The sequence below is a fragment of the Harpegnathos saltator genome, unplaced genomic scaffold (assembly GCF_003227715.2).
Source record: "Harpegnathos saltator strain DR-91 unplaced genomic scaffold, Hsal_v8.6 scaffold101, whole genome shotgun sequence".
In the NCBI taxonomy this organism is placed as follows: Eukaryota; Metazoa; Arthropoda; class Insecta; order Hymenoptera; family Formicidae; genus Harpegnathos; species Harpegnathos saltator.
In genome coordinates, this window is record NW_020229875.1 from 195729 (window position 1) to 219000 (window position 23272).

The 23272-nt window shown below is 49.8% G+C and overlaps 1 protein-coding gene across 1 annotated transcript in view; it reads left to right on the top strand.

The window, feature by feature from the left end:
• Positions 1-23272, top strand: part of LOC112588514 (uncharacterized) — a 193897-nt gene that overhangs the window by 11922 nt on the left and 158703 nt on the right. Inside the window, exons 3-5 of the mRNA XM_025298690.1 lie at positions 684-785; positions 1014-1110; positions 1297-1309. Coding sequence (XP_025154475.1) covers positions 707-785; positions 1014-1110; positions 1297-1309 — 189 coding nt within the window. The 5' untranslated portion in view covers positions 684-706. The remainder of the gene's footprint in view (positions 1-683; positions 786-1013; positions 1111-1296; positions 1310-23272) is intronic.

The window sequence follows — 23272 nt, forward strand, 5'->3', positions numbered from 1 at the left end:
TCAAGCGATGTGTATACACGTAATGACTCTGAAAAATTGTAATATTCATATTTATAACAGTGTCTTACGATTATATCGTAAATATCCTAAAGATAAAGGCATTTATAATTATTCAATCTCGATCATCACGCACAATAGCTGCACGATGATAAATCAAATGCAGAAAATGCTATCGAAATACGCATAAACGCAATAGAATATTGTAACATTATGTACAGTGTATCGACGTTACTATGCGTGTGCGTCAAGTCGTTGGGAAAACAATAACAAGCATGCCGAAACTTCGCGCGGCATTGAGTGAGGCGCCTGAGGTCACGCGTGTTTGGGAACGACTAGTATATATTGATACGTCATTCATTCGAGATCATAACAGTCTGTGACGCGGAAAGGGCCACATCGCGCGTCGCGCATTATTTTTAATTATTCCAACTTGATTGAAACGCTCGTTACTTCGTTCGTCTATTTATCGTACCGCGATTATCGGGAGCACCAACATTACATTGAATTTTAAAAGGTGATTAGCGCATCTTAGTTTCACTAAACTTAAGAAAAAAACTTAGATATATTTTACGGCCGAACATACTCTTAATATTTCTGTATCAAATAACTTTATATTCTTTATATCAGGACTGATCAACTTTCGTTCACTACATCTAACGTGGCAAATAATCTTTTTGTTGCAGATTTAGCAAACTTTTTGCACACGATGGAGACAATGGCAACTTGGGTGGACGCGTATGCTGCACCGGAGGATCCGGTTCGGGCAGAACGGGGTCAGCTGGAAGGTAGATCAAATACTATATCCTTATATTCCTTTTCTTCTTTAATCCTTTGTCGTTAAAAATCGAGATATAGTTGAAAATGACTTGAATTACGTAATCGATTCATCCATATTTGGATTAAGAAAGAAACACATGTATATTTTGCGGTTAAACATCATACTCTTGAGACTCCATATCAAATAACTTTCCTTTCTTTACATGGGGACTAATCAATTTTTGTTACATATTCAGCGGACTTTGCGGCCGTAAAGTGGAAGCAGTGGCAGTTTCGGTGGACCAGATGCCGCACCGGAGGATCCGGTTCGGGCAGAGCTGGTTCAGCTCAAAGGTAGGTTGACAAATATATCTTTTTGCTCCTCCTTTAATCCTTTGTGGTTAAAAGCCAAAATGTAGTCAGAATGACTCGAATTACGACCGCAAAGGATTAAAATCTATCTATATCTGCTGGTACAGATGTATCATGCGTTAAACAGCATTCTCTGAATCTAACGAGGACAAATTGTTTTTGTTACAGATCGTCCGTTACCGTGAGTCAAAGAAATGTAAACACTTATTAAGGTGATGGTCACTAAAGAGTTTCTTGATGATTTTGATGGTGAGTTTGTTTTCAAAATATCGTGAAAAATCAATGCGATATTTACTTTGATAATAGATTTTTACATATTATTTTTTGCATATCAATTTTGCATATAAATATGAACGATTGTGCGGAAAGCAGGTGATATAAATCGTATTTTCCTTGTTTTGAAGAGCGAAAATATCTGCAAAAATTTCGCATAAAATTTCCTATTAAAAATATATTTTCAGGTACAATTGAATGAAGTCTATATTAGTAATCATAAATTTGTTATATTACTGTTATATTACATAAATTATATATTACTGTTATTATATTGAAACGTTAAAGTCTACAGAATGTTTTTTGTCACTGTACTGGTTTATATCACTGTTTCGTTCAACAGTTCTATTGTCGGACATTATCCGAATGTTGTCGAATAAGATTCGACATTGAAATAACGCGAAGTACATTGTGAAGGAATCGCGTCGTTACTCACGAAACTCGCGGTATTTTCTCTTGCCTTAATAAATTTTGCGATCATGATTTTCGTCTTTTCTAACCTTATTAAATCCGTCATCATCATATCGCGAAGTAATTAACACGATTTCACGCGATCTAGTAATTATTTGAACCGCGGCCGCGTTGATTTCGTGATCGCTGAAAAGCTTAATTTTTAATTTTACTCGTAGAATGCCGTGCGAAACTTTGTTTTTGCACGCGTCGCGGTGAGCTCGCTCATTCACACGTTAATATAGATTTTACGATTATCATCGTGACTTTTCATTCTCGGTTTTTATATGTGCGCTCGCGTCATTGTTATATTCGACAAAGTAATATGCATTTTATGATACTCGGTTATATTTTGCTCGCATATATATGCGATAGATTTCGCGATAGCTTTCGTTAGTTTCCAAACGCGCGCATCTCGTTTAAATTAACTTTTGTCGTAATACTTTGCAAGCGAACTTCGCATAAATATTGCGGAGTATGCTCCTCAAATATATCGAGGGGTGATTTCTGCGCAATGCCGCAGAGCAGTAGTCTTCGTATAAAAATTGCGAAGCCATCGGCGTGACCATTTCACGCCATTTTTTCGCGATTATTTCGTCCGCTTATCGCATTGACAGATTTCGCGTTCGGCGCGATCGCTCTTTAATTCGCGTCGCGAATATGCGTGAGTGTTGAAATGAGATCAAAATCCGTTACAGATAAAACAAAATGACTGCCGAGCTCGATATGCGTAATGATAAAATACGTTTGACTTAAGCATTAGAGTCTTTGCGAATAGAATCTCTGAATAGAAAACTTCGTTTTCGACAAGTACAATCGTGCGCGAAATAAAACGCTTTCTTTTGTCGTTGCTTGACTTTAGCCTCGCGGTCTTTGATACGTCGTTTTCCCCACTCTTTTGTGCGCATGTCGCGAGGATGTTATATGAAAGCGTTAGACTTTACCGTACGTTTCGCTTCATCGTTAAAATTATCGCGTCGCGAGTGCAATAACGCGAGTGAAGTGCAATCAACGCGGGACGACTCTGCAGAGGACTGAAGATCCTGAGGATGTCGAGGATGCTGTGGACGCTGCCGGACGCTGAGTTTTGGCAAGTTTTAACGCGTATTAGTAACTGAACAATTAATATACTTGCAAAGCATTTTATTACGTAGAGTATGTAGACGTAAATCGCATTGATTTTTCACATTATGAGCAATTGTAGTTATATATACTACTGCTCGAAACCGTAAATATCTGATTATTATTTATAGAGATTACGTGATACCACGATTATATTTGAAATGTTTATCATTTTCTCGGGTTGAGATTGAGTCTGCGTATGCAGACTCTCAATTATCTACAGATGAAATCAGATTGATATTAAGAATTAATACGTACGAATTTTTATTCATGCATCAACATTTCGTGAGCCGAAATTTCATCTCTACTATAAGCCTCGCGAGTAATGATTTGTGTATCTAATAATATCTCGTGGATTGTAAGTTGCATTTTAAATTTGCCAAGCGCATTATTCACTCTTATTTGGTCTTATTATATCGAATCTGAATTTAAATTTTATTGGTTTTGAAATTTTATTGCTTTTGAATATTCGCTGGACAGTTTTGTCGAGTTTTTGTCCTTACAGTTATTTTTTCCTTCAACAAGAATTCTGCAAGATTAATGTAGAATCGAAATTTCGACTCACAAGTTGTGTCATTTATTTACGGTTTTTGACGCGAACATCAAATGATATATTTTTAAATCATTTATTCTCATAAATCGGCACTATGTCGATTATATATGCTGTTATATATTTATGATATGTGCAATATTTGCTCTTTATATATATATGTGTCTATATTTGCTACTCATATAATTATTGTATTTGCTGCATATGTATCTGAACTGTCTTGATAGCGAGAAGCTTGCTTCTCATTGATTTGATGCTACTATACATTTTATATGACATTTCCGCGAAATGTTTATTTTTTCCGTATATCTGCTAAATTGACCTGATTCTTGAAACACACGGATATTCGTGCGTTCGCTCAAGATTACAACGTGGATCGATAGAAACGGATTCTTTTCACAAATCTCCGGCGGTATAAACCGGTGTTTCGATACGTGCGCGTACACGCGTTCCTTTTGTTACGGAATCCCGGCGTGAATTATGACCAGCCAATAGAGGGAACCCCCGCGAACGGTATATTGGATTTGCGATACGCATTTCGCGTGCCTCGTGATACTCAAATTTCAGCCGGTAAATCACGGCATACCTAGCTTGGTGCAACCTCGAGAGGGTCGGAAGGAACTTAGGATTTCTCGGGTTAAACGCAACGCGGAATCATCGTTCCTCTTTAAATTCTCTCTTACATACATCGTAGTCGCTGACGAGTCGCTTCGGGCTCGAGGCTTTCTCGTGGTCCAGACGTTTGCAGATAGATAAATAGTATCTATAGGTGTTATCCGTAATTCCCTGAAATAAACGAGAATAGGGGGAATCGTTGGGCTTTAGAGTAGAATATCCGATGTCTTTGATCGTGTTAGGAAACATTGATGCAGTGCGTCGATTGTAGCTCTCTCATGACGCAACGTTCGTTGCTAGGATAGAAGGGAATCGAGTTCTATATTTTATTAGACGATCTTCCCACTGATGTTCCCCTGATGCATCTTAACTTATCATGTTTTATTCCGCGGCTTTAGTATCTTTGTCACTTTGTTCATCAATTGAACATGAAAATGCTAATCTTCGCGCGTCGATAGAAAATTCCCGTAAATTCTTCATCCTGTGTGTATGCCTGTGTAATTACAGGTCACGGCGATTAATAATTCCCTGTCATGTACGCAACAGAAACTTTAATTCGTCGATCGGCGAAGTATAAGTCGCGCGACTTGGGTAAAAAGGAAAGCAATAAAGTAGACGTGAAGAATTTTTTCGAGAAAGCCGCAGTCTCTCTCTCGGCACAGCTTTAAGGGTTTCGTTCAACTTACATACAGTTACATTCACGAATTCCTTCATGTCTCGCAACTAGGGTGCATCGATGCCGGCCATCGTCGTGCCCGCCGTACTATCGGACGCGAGCGCCCCTCAATAACCTCGATACAAAATTCTTTTCACGTTGCCCTCAATGCCTATAGGAAATATATGAAAGGCTCGCCGTCCGATTCAACCGGCGCGATGTTAGCCGAGGCCTTTTCTCCGGAACGCGAGTGGCGTTTGCGAGGCGTCTATAAGCTCGGACCCCCGTTTGGCCCCCCAGTAATGAAACATAAATTATTCAATCGAAATCAGCTGCGAACCGCCGAGCGTCGGCGTCTGCCACGACGCTGGTACTTTCCGGTCGAAAGCGGCCCTTTAAACCGAAACCCTCGATCCTTTTCGCGAGCAGGAAAGCGATGAAAGCGAAACGGACCTTTGCTTCTTTTTTTTTTTTTACGCGCACGCGTTTCGAACGATTTCATCTTTTTTCCCCCGGAACTGAATATCGTCTGGCGTGTACGCGCCTTCAGTTTTCATCCGAGCGGGTAATTGAAACATTTCTGTTCCCCGTTACGAGAGTCGAATTCTCGTTATGCCGGATTCTATAGAATTTTCATGTCTCGTTTAAAGAGCGGGCCTTAAGAGAGATTGTCCGTCGCGTGTAGGCGAACAAGAAAATGTAATATTCTTATGCGGGAAATGCGGTTGTAATAATTTACTTATTCGATTGTGGGTAAAAGATTTCAGACAAAAGTTCTCATTTTGTGAAAACAAGGTAGCATGAAAATGATGAAGGAACAGTTGGAAAAATCGACCGAAATGATATTAATAACTGATAGATGTTTCGTTTCCCCGCAGTTTTCGATGTCTAAGAATGTCCCGGGAATGAATAATAAAGAAACTAGTGTCTCTCGATTAAAATAGGGTGGCCCTCGAAGAAAAGTTTCAATAAGGCGTTCCCATTACGGGCGTAAAAAATATATTTTACATTTCGCTCGCGTAAGGCATCGGAAACAGGACGGCACACACCTCGTGTAGGTCCCCAAGGACCTCTCTCGATTCCACTTCCGGAACAGGCGTGCGCTTTAAAATTGAATGCGCTGCTCGATTCCGGGCGTGTCGACACGCGTGTCGACGTCGACCGGGAATAGAAGACGTTTAGGCGAGGCCGTCAAATAAAATACACTCGTCCCATGCGAAGGGAGTGACATGAGAGCGTCGCGCGCGATCCTTCAACGTGCGTACATACGTGCATGCATGTCCTGCAGAGACGCACACGCACCTCTCCGCGCGCGGCAGGAATCGAGGCTAATATGGTCGCGCAATTAGCGAAATGTGACAATGCATATTTCTCGGGGAGGAAGCGTATCTATAACAGTGACAGGTGGTATCACACCCTCGCACACGCAGGATGTAACGATTATATCGCGCGATATCGCGCCTTCTCGTACGACGCATCCTTACCGTTGAAACTCCTCCGGGTGAATATTTGCCCGTACTTGCGTCCGCGTTGTTAGGACGAAAAGATTTGCACAAGCCGAGGACTAACACACGTGGGAGTAATCGGGGATGCGTAGAGGACATCTCGGAATTCTCCAAGATCGCGATTCGCCGCGTTGACTCAAGTTGCGAATTCCCACGCGCCGCGGCAGCCTAATTAAGCGTCTATATACGACAAAAGACGGGGTTAGAACAACGTTCATTGTGGAGCGGCGTTCCGCTCGGTGGAGGGCATCGCGTATGCCGTTTGATAAAGGAAACACGTCTGAGAGTACGCGTATGCGGCGTTTTTCGCAGCGCGAAATTAATCCCGCGGCAACGTAGATCGGGGACAATATTTTCATATCAATTTAGGCGAAATGCGACTGATTGCGTCACGCGGACTCCCGACGTGCTCCGTTTGACGTGATATTACCCGCCTCGTTCAAAGCTTGCTTACACACTTGGTCATTGCATATTAACGAGAGAGAGAGAGAGAGAGAGAGAGAGAGAGAGAGAGAGAGAGAGAGAGAGAGAGAGAGAGAGAGAGAAAGAGAGACATTTCGTAGCGAAACTTTTCGTAGCTCGTTACATCGCGCTACGCGCGTTTTCAATGACACGGACATTCCTCGCGGATACGTAAAATTCGCGCGATATTCCGCCCCGCGTTGTGACACAGTAAACTTTCGGATGTCCCCTCAGGTAGCTCCGTTGCATGTTCTCTCTATTGCGCGTCTTCTCGGATTTCGCTCGCTCTCTCGCACGTGTAACAGTTATCGTTCCAAATAATTACAACCCGGCCGGCAAATTCATGACATCCACTTGCGTACACCACGCCGGCGTTTACCTGTGCCGAGCAATATTATAATTATATCCCACTTATTCGTTCCGTAATTACGCAGCGGCGGCGGTGAGGGGAGGAAGGGTGGTGGGCGCGCGAGCGTGTCGATCCGTTGTAAAGCTCAGGACGGCTCATCGCCGGGGAACGAAAGAGCGAGCAATATTGCTCGCGGGGCCGGGGAGGCGCGCGTATAGATTTTTATGCAAATTCTATTGATACCCGATCGTGGTCGACGATAGCGCACGGAACATGCACGTCTCGCGTTGGCGGCGGTTAGTCAGAAAATTGCCCCAGCCGGCTCGAGCCGGCACCGGGCTGTGGCCGATTGGTCGTTGCCGTTCGAGAAGCGATCGCGATTCGTCGGCCGCGGCTTCGCGCCTCTCGCGACCCGGGTCACGCTCTAACGAGGGCGAGGTATGGCAAATCGCGATTAACGCGCCGCTCTTAACCCCCTGCCAACCCTCCGGACGAGACACACACGCGGCGGCAAGTCCGCCGTGCTCGCGCGCGCGTTAACTCTCCGTGGCCTTTTATCGAATGTATGTGTTTTAGAAATTATACACGTGCCGGCGGATTTATCGAGCGCAATGCGACTGGAATAAAGGGGCATTAGAGAGGCGCTCCGCTTAAAACCGGGCTCCACCGCTCGGAAGGGTTGTGTCGTGCGGCGGCGGCGGCGGCGGCGGCGGCGGGTGGAGGAAAAGACGCGAGTTAGGAGCTTCCGAGTAATTCTGGAAATATGTTTTGGAAACCTACGCGCTTTCTTCTCTTTTTTCTCTTTTATGCTCACGCTCTCTAACGTACGCGAAGCGGACGTCTCTCGTTGCTCGACGCGAGCGTGCGTGCAACGGTGGGTGCGTGACCCGAGGTGCGCGATTACCGGTTGGCGCGAAAGTCGGACCGATTTGAAATATAACCTACTCGTTATTAATAAAATTTGCATTTACAAGGGCGAAAAGGTGTCACGGCACGCCACGCGGGACGACAGAACACTTTTCGTATCGTTAATAAGCTTTCCCTGATAGGAAATTTATGATCTCGCGTTTCTTCCGCCTCGTGAGAGTGACCGTTTTTGAGAGCCGTTTTTCGTAAACTCATCGGCCAGTCGTTGGAAACGCACGTACAGCTGATCGTGTCAACAACGATAATCGCCGCCGTCTCCCGCATTCGAACGTATTTCCTGTCGCCGAGCATTTCTTCCCTTATCTCGCCGAGGCTCGTCGTTCATTAATTACGCGACCTCATTCGCAGTCGCAACGAAGCCCTTATCTCCCGACGGCAGCCTTAATATCGAGCCTGCGACGCGGCGATCGATCGCGCGCGTGCTTTTTTTAAATAAATCCAAGTGCCGATCCAGTCGCGCTTCGAGCAAGCCGGAGGAGGGTGGCACGTTTGTTAACGTTGAGTTTGCGGCGTGGGTTTGATTACTTGTTATCGAGGTAACTCTACCGTCGTCTGGCATCTGATAAAGACCCGCGAGTAATTATTAATCATAGACCGGGCAGTATAACGATCCATCCGAGTCTTATCTCGGTGTCGAGTGATGTATGTACGCGGCGGCCGACGAGGTTTACGCCGCAGCGCGAGGGGAGGGCGAGCGAGGTTCTGCAACGTCTAGAAGGGGTGGTTGGCGGCGGCGGCGGCAGCGGCGGCAGCAGCGGCAGCGGCGGTGGTGTTGTTGCTCGCCGGGTTACTCGCTTAGCCTGCCGGCTGAGCGGGGTTGCAATACTTCACCAAGATAACAACTAATAATCGATAGTGGCATTGCCAGGTACGCAGGCAGGTACACGTACCTAAGTGCGGTCTCGAAAAGTCCTTTCTTCATCCCTCTCCCCCTTCCCCCTCCACCCCCTCCCCCCCGCCATGCCTACGTCTTTAATTCACCCCTGCCCTCGTTCTCCGCGCGTCCGTCTTACTACCCAGCGCGGGCCGGATCGGCGGGGGTAGTCTCGCCTTTTAACCACCCGTAACCACCCGACGGCCGCATGCAAGACGCTCGTAGGTCAAAGGTTGCGCACTCCGACTACTCCGTAAATTATCGTGAGCTTAACCGTTACCTCGCCTTCGGATTCGAATGAACAGTTCGAATACGACGTATCTCTCGCGGGAATGCAATTTCTGCGAGGGAGAATGCAATTTTCTTGTGTAACGTGTGTATCGTACGTGGAGTGAAATATTTGCCAAGTCGGCACGCTATATACCATTGCGGGAGTCTCAGCGCGCTTCCAGAAGCGCGTCCGGCGCGATCTCGGCCGGTGTTCGTGCTCGCGGTGTATTTTTGCGATCGAGACTTTGCATGAACCGCATGAACGAACGAGATCGCTGTCAGGCTCGCGTTCGATGAAACGCATCGCCTCGCGATCGAAGGCGACACAACACTTGCTCTCTTTGGCCCATTTACGTCACGAGCTGCGTTATACACACATATGCGTTTCATGTGGAGAGATGGATCGAACGACAGGGGGTAGGGGGGGGAGTGGAGGACGCGGCGGGGAGAAGGGCTGTTGTCGGTCCGTGCAGCGGTCTGCAGTCGAGACCCTACGCTGGATCGCCACGCGAGCGATTAAGTATTACAATCGAACGCACGCAATAAGCGGCTCTATCGCCGGCCGATCGGCAATAAAATGTAAAATTTAAAACGGCAATTATCTCTCGTGCCGCGTCTATCTGACCGACTCGTCGACGCTCGTGCCTGCCATCTAACTTCCTCTGACACCCTCCGCTTCCACGCTCGCTCGTGCCGCCGCGATGTGTGCCGCCGATGGATACTATCGGCCCTCCAACGAGCCGCGCGACCGGTTCAATAATTAATACATCGACGACACCGTATCGTTGCTAGGCGATTATTTCGCCAAACACGCTCGCCGGTTGCGCGTAATCAGCGGTGCGGGCAATTGTGCCAATTTCGTGGGAACTGCTGCCTTTCTTTCAGCAGTTTGACGTGTGTCACTCGACTCGATCGAGGTCAGGAGAGAGAAAGACGGAGAAATGCATCGGAATATTGAGATAATTTCGCTCGCGTGCGGCGAGATAGAAAGGAGAATTTGTCTGGAGAATGACATCGTGTCCGGCGACACCAGTGACAAGCCGATGTCAATTCGGCTAGCAGCGTGGCTCTTCGAAATGTATTTCTCGTTTGTTGACGCAAATTGTCCCGCCAGCGGCTTTTATCGACGCGTCTCGCACGGGAGCCGTCCGCGGACGTATGATAAGTATATTGCGCTTTCTCCTCTTCCGCATCGAGTGTCACCGGCCTATTTGCATTCCAGTTGAACCGCAATGAAAGGCAGCTCGAATAAGGATTCCAATAAAATGTTTGGGAAGGTTTGCTTTGGGCGGGCGCTTCGGGACGTGGAACGTGGAATTCGATATTACAGCGTTATTCTGTACTTCCATGTGTTCGCTCCGTATCTGCACGTCAACGTAAATTGTCCCTTCTCGGCCCCTCGCCGGTACCGTATCGTTCGGCAAGGAATTTTTCTCGTCGTATCGCGCGGGGGTAGGCGAACAGGAGACGCGGATTCGTTCATTCGTGTATCTCGCGCGGAGGGAAATGGTCTCTGTTCGCTGTTGTGTCTCCGAGCGCGATTTCTAAGCTTGCGATCGTTGCGGCGCGCGGTCAAAACCTCGCCGCGACCTCATATCGACATATATCGATAGCGTGTTTGATTTCGCGATCGCGACGATCGCGATAGTTGAGACTCTCAGCGGCAACTTGCGGCGAGAGCACGGCGGCACGACTCGGCACGGCACGGCTCGGCACGGCTCGGCTCGGCTCGGCTCGGCGCGAATCCCCTCGCCCGTTATTATTATCGCGTCTAACGAACAGCGATACGCCGCGCGTCTATACGGCCCGCGCGAACGATAGTAATGAACCGCGCTTAGGAGAGTAATCGTAATATTCGCACGCTTTCCAAATGCGTCCTTTCGAGTTTCGTGCGCTAAGAACGTGGGACCCTTAGGGTCCCGTGGGGTGGCTCTACTTTACGATCTGCTCGTCCGCGTGCTTCGCAGCTCGCACAAAGGACTGCGCCACCTCGTTACGGAGGGACCAGTTAGAATAAAGTGTGATTAGGACGATAGTTATAGCATTTTGTATTATAATTCCGCGCGAGGGTAAAGCCCCTGGCGTTGGCTCTCGAAGGAGCTGTTAAGGCCTCGCCAAGTTTTCGATCCGAGGTAACGGGAATTCCGGGATTGCTCGAGATTCCGCGCCTTACTTGCACGCGCGCGGACGAGATAACGCCAACTTCGAAATGGCGCGAAATCAATTTATAGCTTCATTTCCCGACCGGCGTCGCGTCGCCGCGCGCGAGCTGTACCTTTTTTACGAGCATCGCTTTTACGCCAAGTATTTTTAGCCGGGCGCCGTCGGAGCCGAGGTTGACGCGTGGCATTTTCCGAGCGCTACATAATCGCGTATCATAAATCCGAATAATCAGGAGTTTGTTGATTTTATTCGGCAACACGGACGGCTGGAATTTCCGCGCGTCTACAATAACGTTCGTTCGTTGACTCTGCTGCGTCGTGGAGTTTGTTGCGGATTCTACGCGATTGAATCTATCGCCGTGTTTCATCTCGCCCCTCGGAGTCTTGACGACGGTACGCCGTCGCCGAGGAAAGATATCGGACAGTGATTCACTCGGTGCGCTCGACCGCACAGGGACAAGTCGTTCGTTTTCGCGGGGGACAATCGAAGTTTCGGCAAAGTTAATCAATCGATCCGGAAGACCCGTGAGAATCAGGCAGGGAGGCGGGCAGTCGGTGGCTGCCCGTATTTGATTGTTTAATTAGCAAGATGACCCGGTCGTAGCCCGGCGGGGATTTTCGAAGGAGCTAGACAGGACGGAAGGACGGCTCGAGGGCGGGGGGAGGATAGGAGAAAAGGCGGCGGGGTGACACGGAAAGCGAGAGAGCGCGGAACGCGCACGTTGAAGGATGGAAGAGGGTGCGAGGAAACCGAAGACACTGGAAGGAGATATAGCCGAAGCGAGTCAACCGAGAGCTCAGGGGGGTGGCGGCGGGGGGGAAATAGAACAGAGAGAGAGAGAGAGAGAGAGAGAGAGAGAGAGAGAGACAGAGACAGAGGTAGAGATAGGAGGATGTGTACTTCCAAGGAGAGATACAGTCCCTGCAACTCCAGCGTGCGAGGGGGTGGGCGGGGGAGGGGGGACGGGGCTGGATTTCTGGTGTATAGGGGTATTAATCCCTACCCTCAATTACCCTTTGTCTTGGGCACAGCTTGGTCCACTTGTTAAGACACCGCCACTGTTTGTCTTGAGGAGCAGGTAAGGGCGCCCCCGGAGCGGTCGCGGAGGTCTGCCGGCTGTTTCGGTCGCTGCTTTACATACGTCCGTGAGACCGGAGACGAACTGCTACCGGGAAGGACTACTGATCGTTGCGGTCTCGCCTCTGCCCTTGATAGAAGTTCGCCGGCAAAGTTCCCGCCTCGCGGCGGCCTTAAGGGATACCGTCGCCACTGATATCCTTGCTCTCGCGTGATCCGCAGCCTTTTCGTGGACTCGAGCGATCCCGCTGCTAACTTTGCTCGAAACGTACCGCCTCGAAGCCCGCGCTCGGCAAGTGGTCGAATTGTCGAAAGTATCTGATAGAGTTGTTTCGTTGGAACTTGTCGACTGTATCAGATGCCAGTGGGAGGATGAGGAGATTGTTGGTATCGTCATATCGTAGTATCCAGCGGCATGAAATGGAAATGATCGCGGCGCGGCGCGGTTTGTCGTTTCCGGCGTCGACGGAAAAATGCGCGAGTAGCCACGTTGAATTCGGCGGTGCGGCCGCGAGGGCTGCAACCCGAGTGGCTCGACGGAGGTCCGTTACCTCCAATTTGTCCCGAGGGCAGGGAGCAAAGAAAACGGCGTGAAAACCAAAAGAGTCGACGGTCTGGCAGATTTATCCGCGTCGCGGTAATTTCCTCAGATTTTCCGCTCCGTATTATTTGTTCGACATCAGGCCGGCAAGGAGCGCGGCGGCAGAACGAGGGGTGCGTCGTCCGTTTCTTTACACTGCGAAGAATATCAATTGTTGGAAATACAAAGGGTGAGAGAGAAAGAGGAAGAGGGAGGAAGAAGGGGAGAGAGAGAGAGAGAGAGAGAGAGAGAGAGAGAGAGAGCAATGGGGTCGGAAGGGGTGGCGTCTTCGTCGTTTGGGGTAAGGAGGAACCGCCAGCGTGGCGCGGGCGTGCAGAGACGAGGGCGGCGCGGGGTGGCGCAGCCTGTGGCACACCACCCCTGTACAAACGAAATTCTTAAGAGAATTTAACCGTTTGAATAGCTCGCAAATCCATTGCAAATGTTTACACGGGATTGGCGCGCGGGCGAGCTTCCTTCTCTTTCCGCTCGATTCCGCGTTGGCAATCGTGATATCTGACTCCCCGCTTTTAGGACCCGAAGGCATTCGGCCGAGCTTCCTAAGATTTCTGACACGCGTCCGTTTTCGATGCTAGAGCGATTTCAGGCTTTGTGTTTTCCCCTTTCTATTAGCCGTGACGCTTTACATACAATCTATGATAACGTGTGCGCACGTTGTCAGCTCGAAATGTTGAATCACTTCGTGTCGCTTGGCGTCGTCCACTTTGCCAATTAGAAGAAAAATTCCATGAATCTTAACTTTTATTTATATCAACAGTAATTCTTCGAACTCTACGTCGCCGGTCTTTCGTCCAATGTGTTGAGACTCGTGAAATATGTGAGAGAAAGATAGATTCGAGGCGACAGGTGAAAAATACTTCCGCGTGGCTCGGAAATAAAATTCCCCGGTAATATTTAAAATCGCGCTGGAAGCGCGTCCGTGTAATAACCGGGCTCGTGGAGAGATACGTTGCCAATGAGAGGCTAAATTCGACGATTGGACGGGGGCTGTGAGTCGCCCTTTCCCGGGAATCGAAGTTGGGATATATGCACAGGGTGAAAGGAATACGGCTTATTCGCGTGCTACCGAAAAGTTTCTGGGAGCACAGCGTGGCGTTGCATGCCCCGGCATTAATAATTACTTTACAACTGATTCTTTTTCCTATTTCATTTCATTTTTCAGCGGTACGGTCGCGGCTGCCGGCGCGCAGTTAAGGCGCTGTGCATACGGGAACGCCTTTCGTTGTATTAATAGCCGGTACCGTGCCATATTATTATTTCAGCCGGCTCTAATGTGCGCCCAATGTCGCATGCTCCGACGGAATTACCGGTTCGCTCCCAGTATCCGCAACGTTTTGCGCCTTAATCGTTGGACGCTTTTATTTCGCGAGTCGCCGCGCGGTGATAACTCAAACGGATCGGGATTCGCCGGCGCAGCGCGAAACGTTAAACGCTCCTCCACGTGATTATAATTGCGGCGAACTCTCTCCGAAATTGGCTGTCCTGTTTGTATCTTTTTCATGCACGACTGTCACGGTCGAATTGGAGCGATTCGAACTCGAATCGCTCGCGCGTTAGCAGCTAACAGAATTCAGCATGGAGCGTCCTTTAAATTTCATCAGAGAGTTCTAAATAATCGCGTTATTTTGGGCGACCGCTGCGACGTCTTTTTTTTCTCACGGTTGCTCGCACGGCTCGCTAATAAGGCTGTAAGGTATGTACGTCGTGACGCGAGATAAAGTGTCGTCCCGCGGTTGTTGATGCCGCTGAATCCTGCGTTTTCGTTCGCCAAAAGCAGAGTAGGTGAACGATGCTTTCGGTAGCGGCAGCGCATATCGGTTGACCTCAAACCTGTATATATATAAATCGCAACGCACTGCCTCCTCAATCTTGTCAAGCTGCATCGCCCCGTGAACTCGCCGTAACTCGCGGCTCTTGCCGCCAAAACCGCGCGCCATTCTGCATTCATAAGCTGCTTGCCTTTCCGCGCGCCGCATTCCGAATGATGTTTACGAAAGACTCCTTGATATTACAGACAGCGCTGTCTCGGCATTTTTCGAAACTCGAGCTTTGCGAACTCTCCACGCTGCGAAGCCTGGATCGTCGCGCATGCTTGTGATCGCGCGGATCGCGCGAGAGAATCGCGCCGGACGCTTTCTGTCTCTCTGAATGTTGCAAATAACTTGTCGCCCGCTCGTTGCTGCGCCTCGTCTGATGGCAGAAGAGCAAACGATTTGGTCGTGTTCTCTCTCGATTGGACAATTTTATTTCGCGGTGGGTAGTAGCGTCGGGTGTAAGCAACCGCATTAATTTAACATCGTTCCGCTGTTAATTACGACGGAGTAACGGCGCAATAAAGAGCGCCTGATTAAATATTAAATGAAAAATATGACCGTGAAATATTTTTCCGTCGACGATGGAGATATTTAATGGAGCCTCAGGACCGCGTGCGCGCGCGCGCGCGCGCGTGGTTTAATTTATCTCGCGCGTCGATCATCGCGCGTTCGGTCGTTTCGATGCACGAGCGAGCTCCCGGCTTCACCGAGCACGCATATACAGCCGCTCGCGTTCGCGCGCAATCGATATTATTACGAAATCTACAGGCTGCCGTGTGCAAATGCTCGTCGCCGCGTCGTTGCAGCTGGCTGCACGACACAAGGGGTGCGGGCGCGCCGCCGCGCTTGATTATATCGTGGGATTAAAGTATGATCGGCCGGTCACGATATTCGACGATCAACTGATCGATGAAAGGCGGAACGTGACGTGCCGCAAGAAGGAGAACGCTCGGCCGACGTGAACTTAAACGTGTTCATTGTTCGTTGTTCGGCGCTGGATACGCTGAATTGTCCTCTCTTAAGCTCTCTTTTGGCGAATCTCCCCCATCCCCCCGAGACGTCGAGTTTTTACGCGGACGCGTGAAAAAAGTAAACATTCGCGCACGTAAGTTGTGAATGATAATAATTTATTGTAAAAGCTTTCAGAATTTCAGAAACGTTGAACCTAGTGAACGTTATTACGTTCTTCTTTTATTTACAGCGCTGATTTAATAATCTTTCCGGGAATAAAATCCGGGAAATATCTATAACGTGTATCGCTCCATTACTTTGCGAAAGTTGGTCCTTTAATCACGAACGAAATGCAATACGCAGTTACGCGGTGCAGCACCAACGCGCGCCGTCCACCGCGCGGCACATGATAGAAATGATTTTCAAAGATTTCGCGTGCCAAAGTTCTGCAATTTCGTTCCATGTTCCAGAAATGGCTTTACGTGCCATTTATAGCCATTCAATAATTACGTTGCCACGAAAAATTCGCAACTTGCGAATGGATCGTGATAGCGTGACATGATACAGTCGTTATCGACATGAACTTTGCACTTTGCACGTTAGTGCCGGTCTCGAAATAATTTACGGTGGCGTTACAAAGCGGCATTGTATTCTCCGTGCAGATGCAGTTCTCATATTCCAAGCTTACCGCGTACCTCGCCTCTCTTTCATCCCCCCCGCATCTAAGAATAAAAATGACAGTTTTGTATATGACACAACGGCAATAAATACAGCGGAGTCTCGGCGATATTAAATATCTTCGCGAGATAACAGCCATTACTTTCAGATCGCGACGCAAATATTCCATACGACAATGATCGCGTGCGCACGTCGTGTCCGAACGATGTTGCCCGATTGATTTTCCTCAGATTCTGAAAGCACGAGCCTTTCTCGCCGTTCAAATTGGAATAAAATGTTTCTTACCGCGCGCGCGCGCGCGCGCGCGTGCGCGTGCGCGTGGTATATTGTTTGTCATGAATTTTCCGCGTTGTGCTTATTTGTGCTCGTATTTATCCTTTGTTAAGCAGCTGAACAGAAAAGCACAATCCAACTACACCCTCGAACGCTTACTCCACGACTACTCCAATCGCACCCCGTAAGCTACCGACGCGCCTCGGCGAAACCGGGAAGCTCCGGGGCGGTTCGAACGCACAAGTCGAGGGTGACGTCCGTGATTCCGCCGACGTGTGTTGGGAGTGACGTCGGAGGGGTTGGGGTGCTGGTTTCGTCGTCGGGGCTGATGAGGGATGGGGGACCGCGAGTACCTCCGCCAGCACACTTTACGATACGTCGAATGACTAATACGTTGAAACAATAGGCTGTCGTCGGCGGCCTCCGATGGGACTGATGGCCGGGGGGTAGGCCGGGGGTGGCAGATTGGGAGACGACGCGATGGGGTGGGTCGGGGAGAGATTCCAATGCACCACTTAAGCGTTTCTATATCCGTGCCTTCGGCCGTTCGTCCGTACGTACGTACTTCCGTGCTTTTATCGCGGCGGGAGTCGCGCACCGCCACTCGACGCGACCGACGAGACGGCTCGTTGCTGTTACGATCGTTATTAATGACGACAATTATTATAAGGAAGTCAACTTTCCCATCGTGGATGTCATTACGTCGCCCTTGCAGCCCTCGTTGTCGTCATCGTCGTCGTTGTCGTCGTCGTCGTCGTCGTCGTCGCGTGTAATAGGGCGCGGCGGATTTCCACTTGCGAGTCTTTTCGGAGATGGCATGACGACGCGAGTATTGGCCGAGATGTTCCCTCGCGCGCATTTTATCGGCAGTGTCTTTTGAGAATCGCGTTTCTCTCTCTCTCTCTCTCTCTCTCTCTCTCTCTCTCTCTCTCTCTCTCTCTCTCTCTCTCTCTCTCTCGGGCGCAACTCGGGCGCGATCGCGCCTGCTCGAGGATTATTTATCGTGTGTAAAGCGCACGTTTTATGACGAGATGACCGGCATACAGAGAGAGAGAGAGAGAGAGAGAGAGAGAGCCAGCAGCGTGGGGTGGTCTCTTGTATATAGAAATATATGTTTTCAATATATTCAGTACATAAGACATCAAAGATGACATCATTGAGTCTATACACGTTATAAAATTATTCACGCTGATCCCACGTCTCGCGGATAGAAGCTCATCCACTGCGGTGGATTAAAATTGGCGTATACGCGAAGTGCCTCTCGTCAAAGGACACCCGTTAGTACCACATAAAACATATACGAAACATGGCCGCCCGCCCGCCTGCCTGCCTACCTGGCTTACGTTGCCTGCCTTTATTCCGACAAAGTCAAAGTTCAAAGTCCGCGTGTGTAGCGCGAGAATCGCGAGGGCAGAGGCGAGACGGGACGCGACGGACGGGGGTGGCCGAACCCCGCCAACGGTGATTGCTTCTCCCCCAGCCTGCCTTAAAATTGACGTCATATTCGTTATCCTTTCGACCCTTCTTCCGTGCCGTCCTCGCGTCTCCCGCGCCTCCGCCCCTGGGCATCTCTTTCTGCATGCGTATAAGCTTACATCAACCCTTCTCCATACGGCCACACCCAGTTCGGGGTTCAGTCGACGAGTACCCCGAATCCGAGACGCGAGCGCGAGAGATAGCGGATGAAAAAGGTGGATCTTGTTCTTCCTTTTTTTTTCTCTCTTTCGTTTTTTGCTCTCTGCGATTTCCATCGTCACGCGCGTCATCTCCTTCGAGTATCTCCTTTCTCCGTTTCGAAGGGAAAATTCGCCCGGAGGTCGTTATTGTGCTGCTTGACCTGCGAATGACGACGGTGAGTCGATGGGGATAGGGAGAAGAGCGCACGCTCGCGTGGATTTATAGAGTTTGCTCCGGGGAGATTCGCATCGAGAGCTCAATTTTTTTTTCGTAAATTCGCAATTAGTTATATCCTCGTAAAACAAGGCACGACTGCCTTGGCGAGTCGTTGTTCGCTTGTCTGAATTCTAATGAAAATGAGTCGATCGTGAAGTTTGATCGGGAATTATTTGATTCGTGACACTCGACGACACTTGATCGCGACGACGCTAACAAGGATACGCGATGTTTATCCTAATACGTAATATACGCGACAGAGAGAAATCGATTGGTTTCTGCGCTTCGGAGAAATTGATTGAGGAACACAGGTGAAATTTGTATTTTTGCCGCTCGATTACGAACATCGTCGATAAGCGCCGCTGTGCGCGGCTTCCGAGATACAAACGGAAGGGAGAAGAAGGCTTTACGAGCGGAATAGTGGGCATCCCTTACCGCGGCGTCGAACCACCCCCTCCAGAAAGAGCTTCCATCCCGGGAGAGAGAGCTTCCATTACTAATCCATGCAAAAACCGGAATATCTTTATCCCTCCGCATGCTGAGGACGTATTTCCGGAATAAATTCCGACGGAGGTAGCCGCGTGAAGACTCGCCTGAGCGTTTCATGCGCCGCGTTCTTTATTATCTTTGTCGGATTGATCTAACCCTTTCGTGTGGGCTCGGGCGAGAAATTATTTCGATTTAAAGCGAGACGTATAAAACTTATAATTTTCAGCCGGCAGATACGCCGTTATTATGCGGATTTTCCTCGAGTCTTATCGATTTATGCGGAGTTCATAATTTTCATAATCTTATTAATAACACTCACAACCCGGACGTTGTATTTATTATTTCAGTATTCAGATTGTACGGTAATGCGTGGCACTTTAGAAGTTTATATTTTTAATTTTATGAATCCTTATATGTACCTCCGCGCGCAAAGTAAGTCTCTGCTCGGATTTTTCATAAAATTTAAACCGGAATTAAGTTTCAAAATAAATTGTTAGCTTTATTCAGAATTCGCACAATCCGCACACTCCGGCCGTACGAGACCTGCATAAAAACACACATGTATTAAGTCGGTGCATTTTTACGTGTGTGTGTGTGTGTATGCGAGTGGTGTCTGTTATATTTTTGTTGAAAAGTCAACGGTGCTGTCCGTCGCGTTTGAAGAGTAGGTTGCCCCCGAGACAAGGATCAATGTCCGTAGACGCACGACGAAAGATCCAGAACGGCGGTCCGACATCCTTTATGCATTCTATTCTAAACTCGTAGCGAATATTAATTGCAAACGAATCTCTGCAGTGCAGCGCGCGTAAACTCAATCTTCAAACGAGGAGGAGCCCCCACCGTACCTCCCTTGACACCAGCGTGCTCGCGCGATAAAACAATGGCGCGAGACTTTACGAGACATTTTCCGCGAGAGATAGGAAAAGAGAACGGCCGCGCGACTGGTCGCGCGAGTACGAACGTCGAGTACGAACGACTTGAAGGCTCTCGCAACTCGGAGAAATACGTGTGTCGTCCGAGGCACGGTCTGGGCGAGTGGTATCCGTCCGAGTCGAAAGGGTTGGGGTTCGAGAGGAGACGGTCGAAGGGGTTAGAAAGGGTTGGAGAATCGTGGCAGCGCCGGCGCTCGCGGGGGCGAGCGGACGCGAGCGGGGGGGGAGGGGTGAATCTGGGCGGAGGTGGAATACGAATATGAGAATTAAAGCCGTCGAAGGAATTAAAGCGTATAACCGTGACGGCGGATCTCTCCGCCGTCGGACGGACTGCGTCTGTCTGCGTGACTATCCGTCTATTTCGCTGTCCTCCGGGTTATCCGTATATGCGTTCGTCAACGCTTTTCGGCCGCCCTGTGGACATCGAGTGCTCGGCGCTGCGGTTTTATCCGAGATTCTGTAGCGCTCTGCGGTAAAATTTCTCAAACCCGCAGAAGATCTCCGTATAAACGGACGCGGTTTTTCTCTACAGCAGAGATCGCTGTTGAATTCGCTAAATACCGTCCGGTGAATGTTACGCAGGATTCTCGAGAGCGCTGTTCTCGTTTCTTTCTCATCCCTCGACCGACACGTGACAGGCGATTATCTAAGACGCGATTGTCGCGCGTTCCAACGACCACCCCTTTTCTCTCTCTCTCTCTCTCTCTCTCCCTCTCTCTCGTGCGAATTATAGCGTCCTCTCGAAAGCGTGGTCAAGTGTCTCCGTTCTCGGGATTACCACGGACAGGCCGAAATTCGCGGCGCGATATCTTCGAACTCGGCTGGTGATTTGCGGGTGGTGGAGAGGCAGACGGGGGCACAGGGCATACCATCGAACTCGAAATCGCGATTACGCGCCCGGTCAAATACCGCCGCGCGCGAGACCGCACGGTCATAATTAACGGGCATAAATTATCAATCCGAACGTCGGTTAGCAGCACGGCCTGGCGCACCGGACGGCGCACGTACGCGGGCTCGAGAAGAGGACGGCGGTGGGTGGATGGCTGGCGTGGCGCGGCGCGGCGCGGCGGTACGCGTGTGTGTGTGTGTGTGTGTGTATGGCGGCTTGTGCACAAGTGAACGGCAACGGGTGCTGGCGGGGTGAGAACGAAAGGGCGGCTGGTAGAGGTAGGTAGGTAGTCGAAGGGCGGCGGCAGGATGGCCACCGACCGAAGTGATTGATATAGAGACGTGGTCGTCGCTGCGGGGCCCAACTGGTAGTGCTGACTCCGTGACGTACGAATCTGCGAGCATTGCGAGCCGTCACTGTGACCGGCCGCGCGAGCGCGCTCGCGCGCTCGCGCCTACTGACACTCGGCCTAGATGCCACGAAAGAAACAAATGTCCTCGGCGTTCGCACATGTCCCTTCGCAGCCTGCGGACGTGTCCGCTCGTTGTCTGTGCACTTACCACTGCGGTTGCAGTACGCCGCGATTCGATATAATCTCGTGGACGCGCGCTGGGCTTTCCGTCGAAACGCTCGCGACGGAGCTGCTCTCCGCACGCGTGTGTGTGTGTGCGTGCGTGCGCGCGCGCGCGCGTACGTGTGTGGTTCTGTCTCTGTTTCTCTTTTTCTTTTTGCGCCTTCCTTTTTCTTTCTTTTCTCTCTTTCGGCGAAAAGGCTAATACAGAGAGCTCTCGTTTCAGAGATGTGATTATTAACGCGACGGCGTTCGTTCTCACGCGAAATTCCGACACATGTCCGGGATCTTTCGCGATGCTCGCGCAGAAATGCCCTTTTAATACCCGCGCGGAGATTTATTTTTCTCACAATAAGAGACACACACACACACACATACACACGGCACGAACGACGGGGAATGGTCACGTGTCTCTGAATTAACCTAATTAGTCCCACCCCTCGGTCTCCCTCCCCTCCCCCCTCAATGTTATTTTCGCATGTTAGTCGAAACGTCGTTTCATTTCTACTCGTTACTTTTAAACCCGCGCCGTAGCATTTACGCGATTACTACACCGGGGAATAATGCAGCATCGAAGGGCGCGACGGCGTTCTCTCCGGCGTCGACGAGGTACGAGTATCTCGTCGCAGGATGCAGCGTCATTTCTCAAAAAATCACGCGCGTTGGCGAGTCCGTCGCAGACTCTCGTTGTCGCGTTTTTCAGTAGAATAACGACGCTTTCGCGCGGTAATCGTCCTCGCGTGCGCGGCCGATTCGACGCCGGCGCTCGTGTACGATGTGTCACTTTTGAAAGAGGAAGATACACCCGGGAAGATAAAGGCGCGTCAACGTCAGCCATCCGTCCGATCTTTCTCTCTCTTTCTCTCTCTCCTTCCCTCTCTCCTTCCCTCTCTCTCTCTCCCCCTCCCTCCCCTCCCCCCTCTCTCTCTACCCCTCCCCCTCTCTCTCTCTCTCTCTCTCGTCTCCCTCCTCCCTCCTTCCCTCGCTTCTTCCTCCGAGTAGACGCGCGACGAGCTGAACGACGAGGGAGGAGCAGGCAGAACTCGGTGCCTCATATCATTAAAATAGAGATATTGACAAAAGGCAGCCATATATACCTATATCGCGCGTATACATACCTTTCTCTCTTTCCCCCTCCGCGCTGCCGGTAGACGAAGCAGCGCCGCAGCAGCCCCCGGGGCGTCTCACAGATCAATGGGAATATTGAACAATTGTCTTTCTGGCTACGGCTGAAACGAGCGGCCAAGACAATCAGCCCTCCGCGAACAATGCGTAGCTTAATGACGCAGCGCCCCCGACGTTTATGTTGCGCATCGCGTCTCGCTCGCCCGTCGAGCCACCCCTTTCGGCAGCCGCGTCTCGTCCCTGCAAAATATTATATTATCGTCGCGATGTTAATCCTCGAATTTCTCACGTCGCTTTAATCAATCCCCGAAGAACGTGCTCGCATTCGACGAATATGAAATACACACATACACGCGCACACACACACACACACACACACACATACATATGCGCTCGATCGTCTCACTCGAACGGCCAACGGCCGCGCGGGCGATTTAGGGGAGGATCTGGAGAATCCGGAAGTCTGAAGGATTCCGCGCGGAGAAGGTCGCGCGAATCGCCGCGGAGACCGACGGGCGGGAGTATAAAGCCGGCGCGGCGGCTTTCCTTAAGCCTCGTTCTCCGCAGTGGCAATGGCATTGGCGGCGGTGTGTTTTAGGGATCAATAATTTATGTAAATGTGTACGCGGCAAGGGC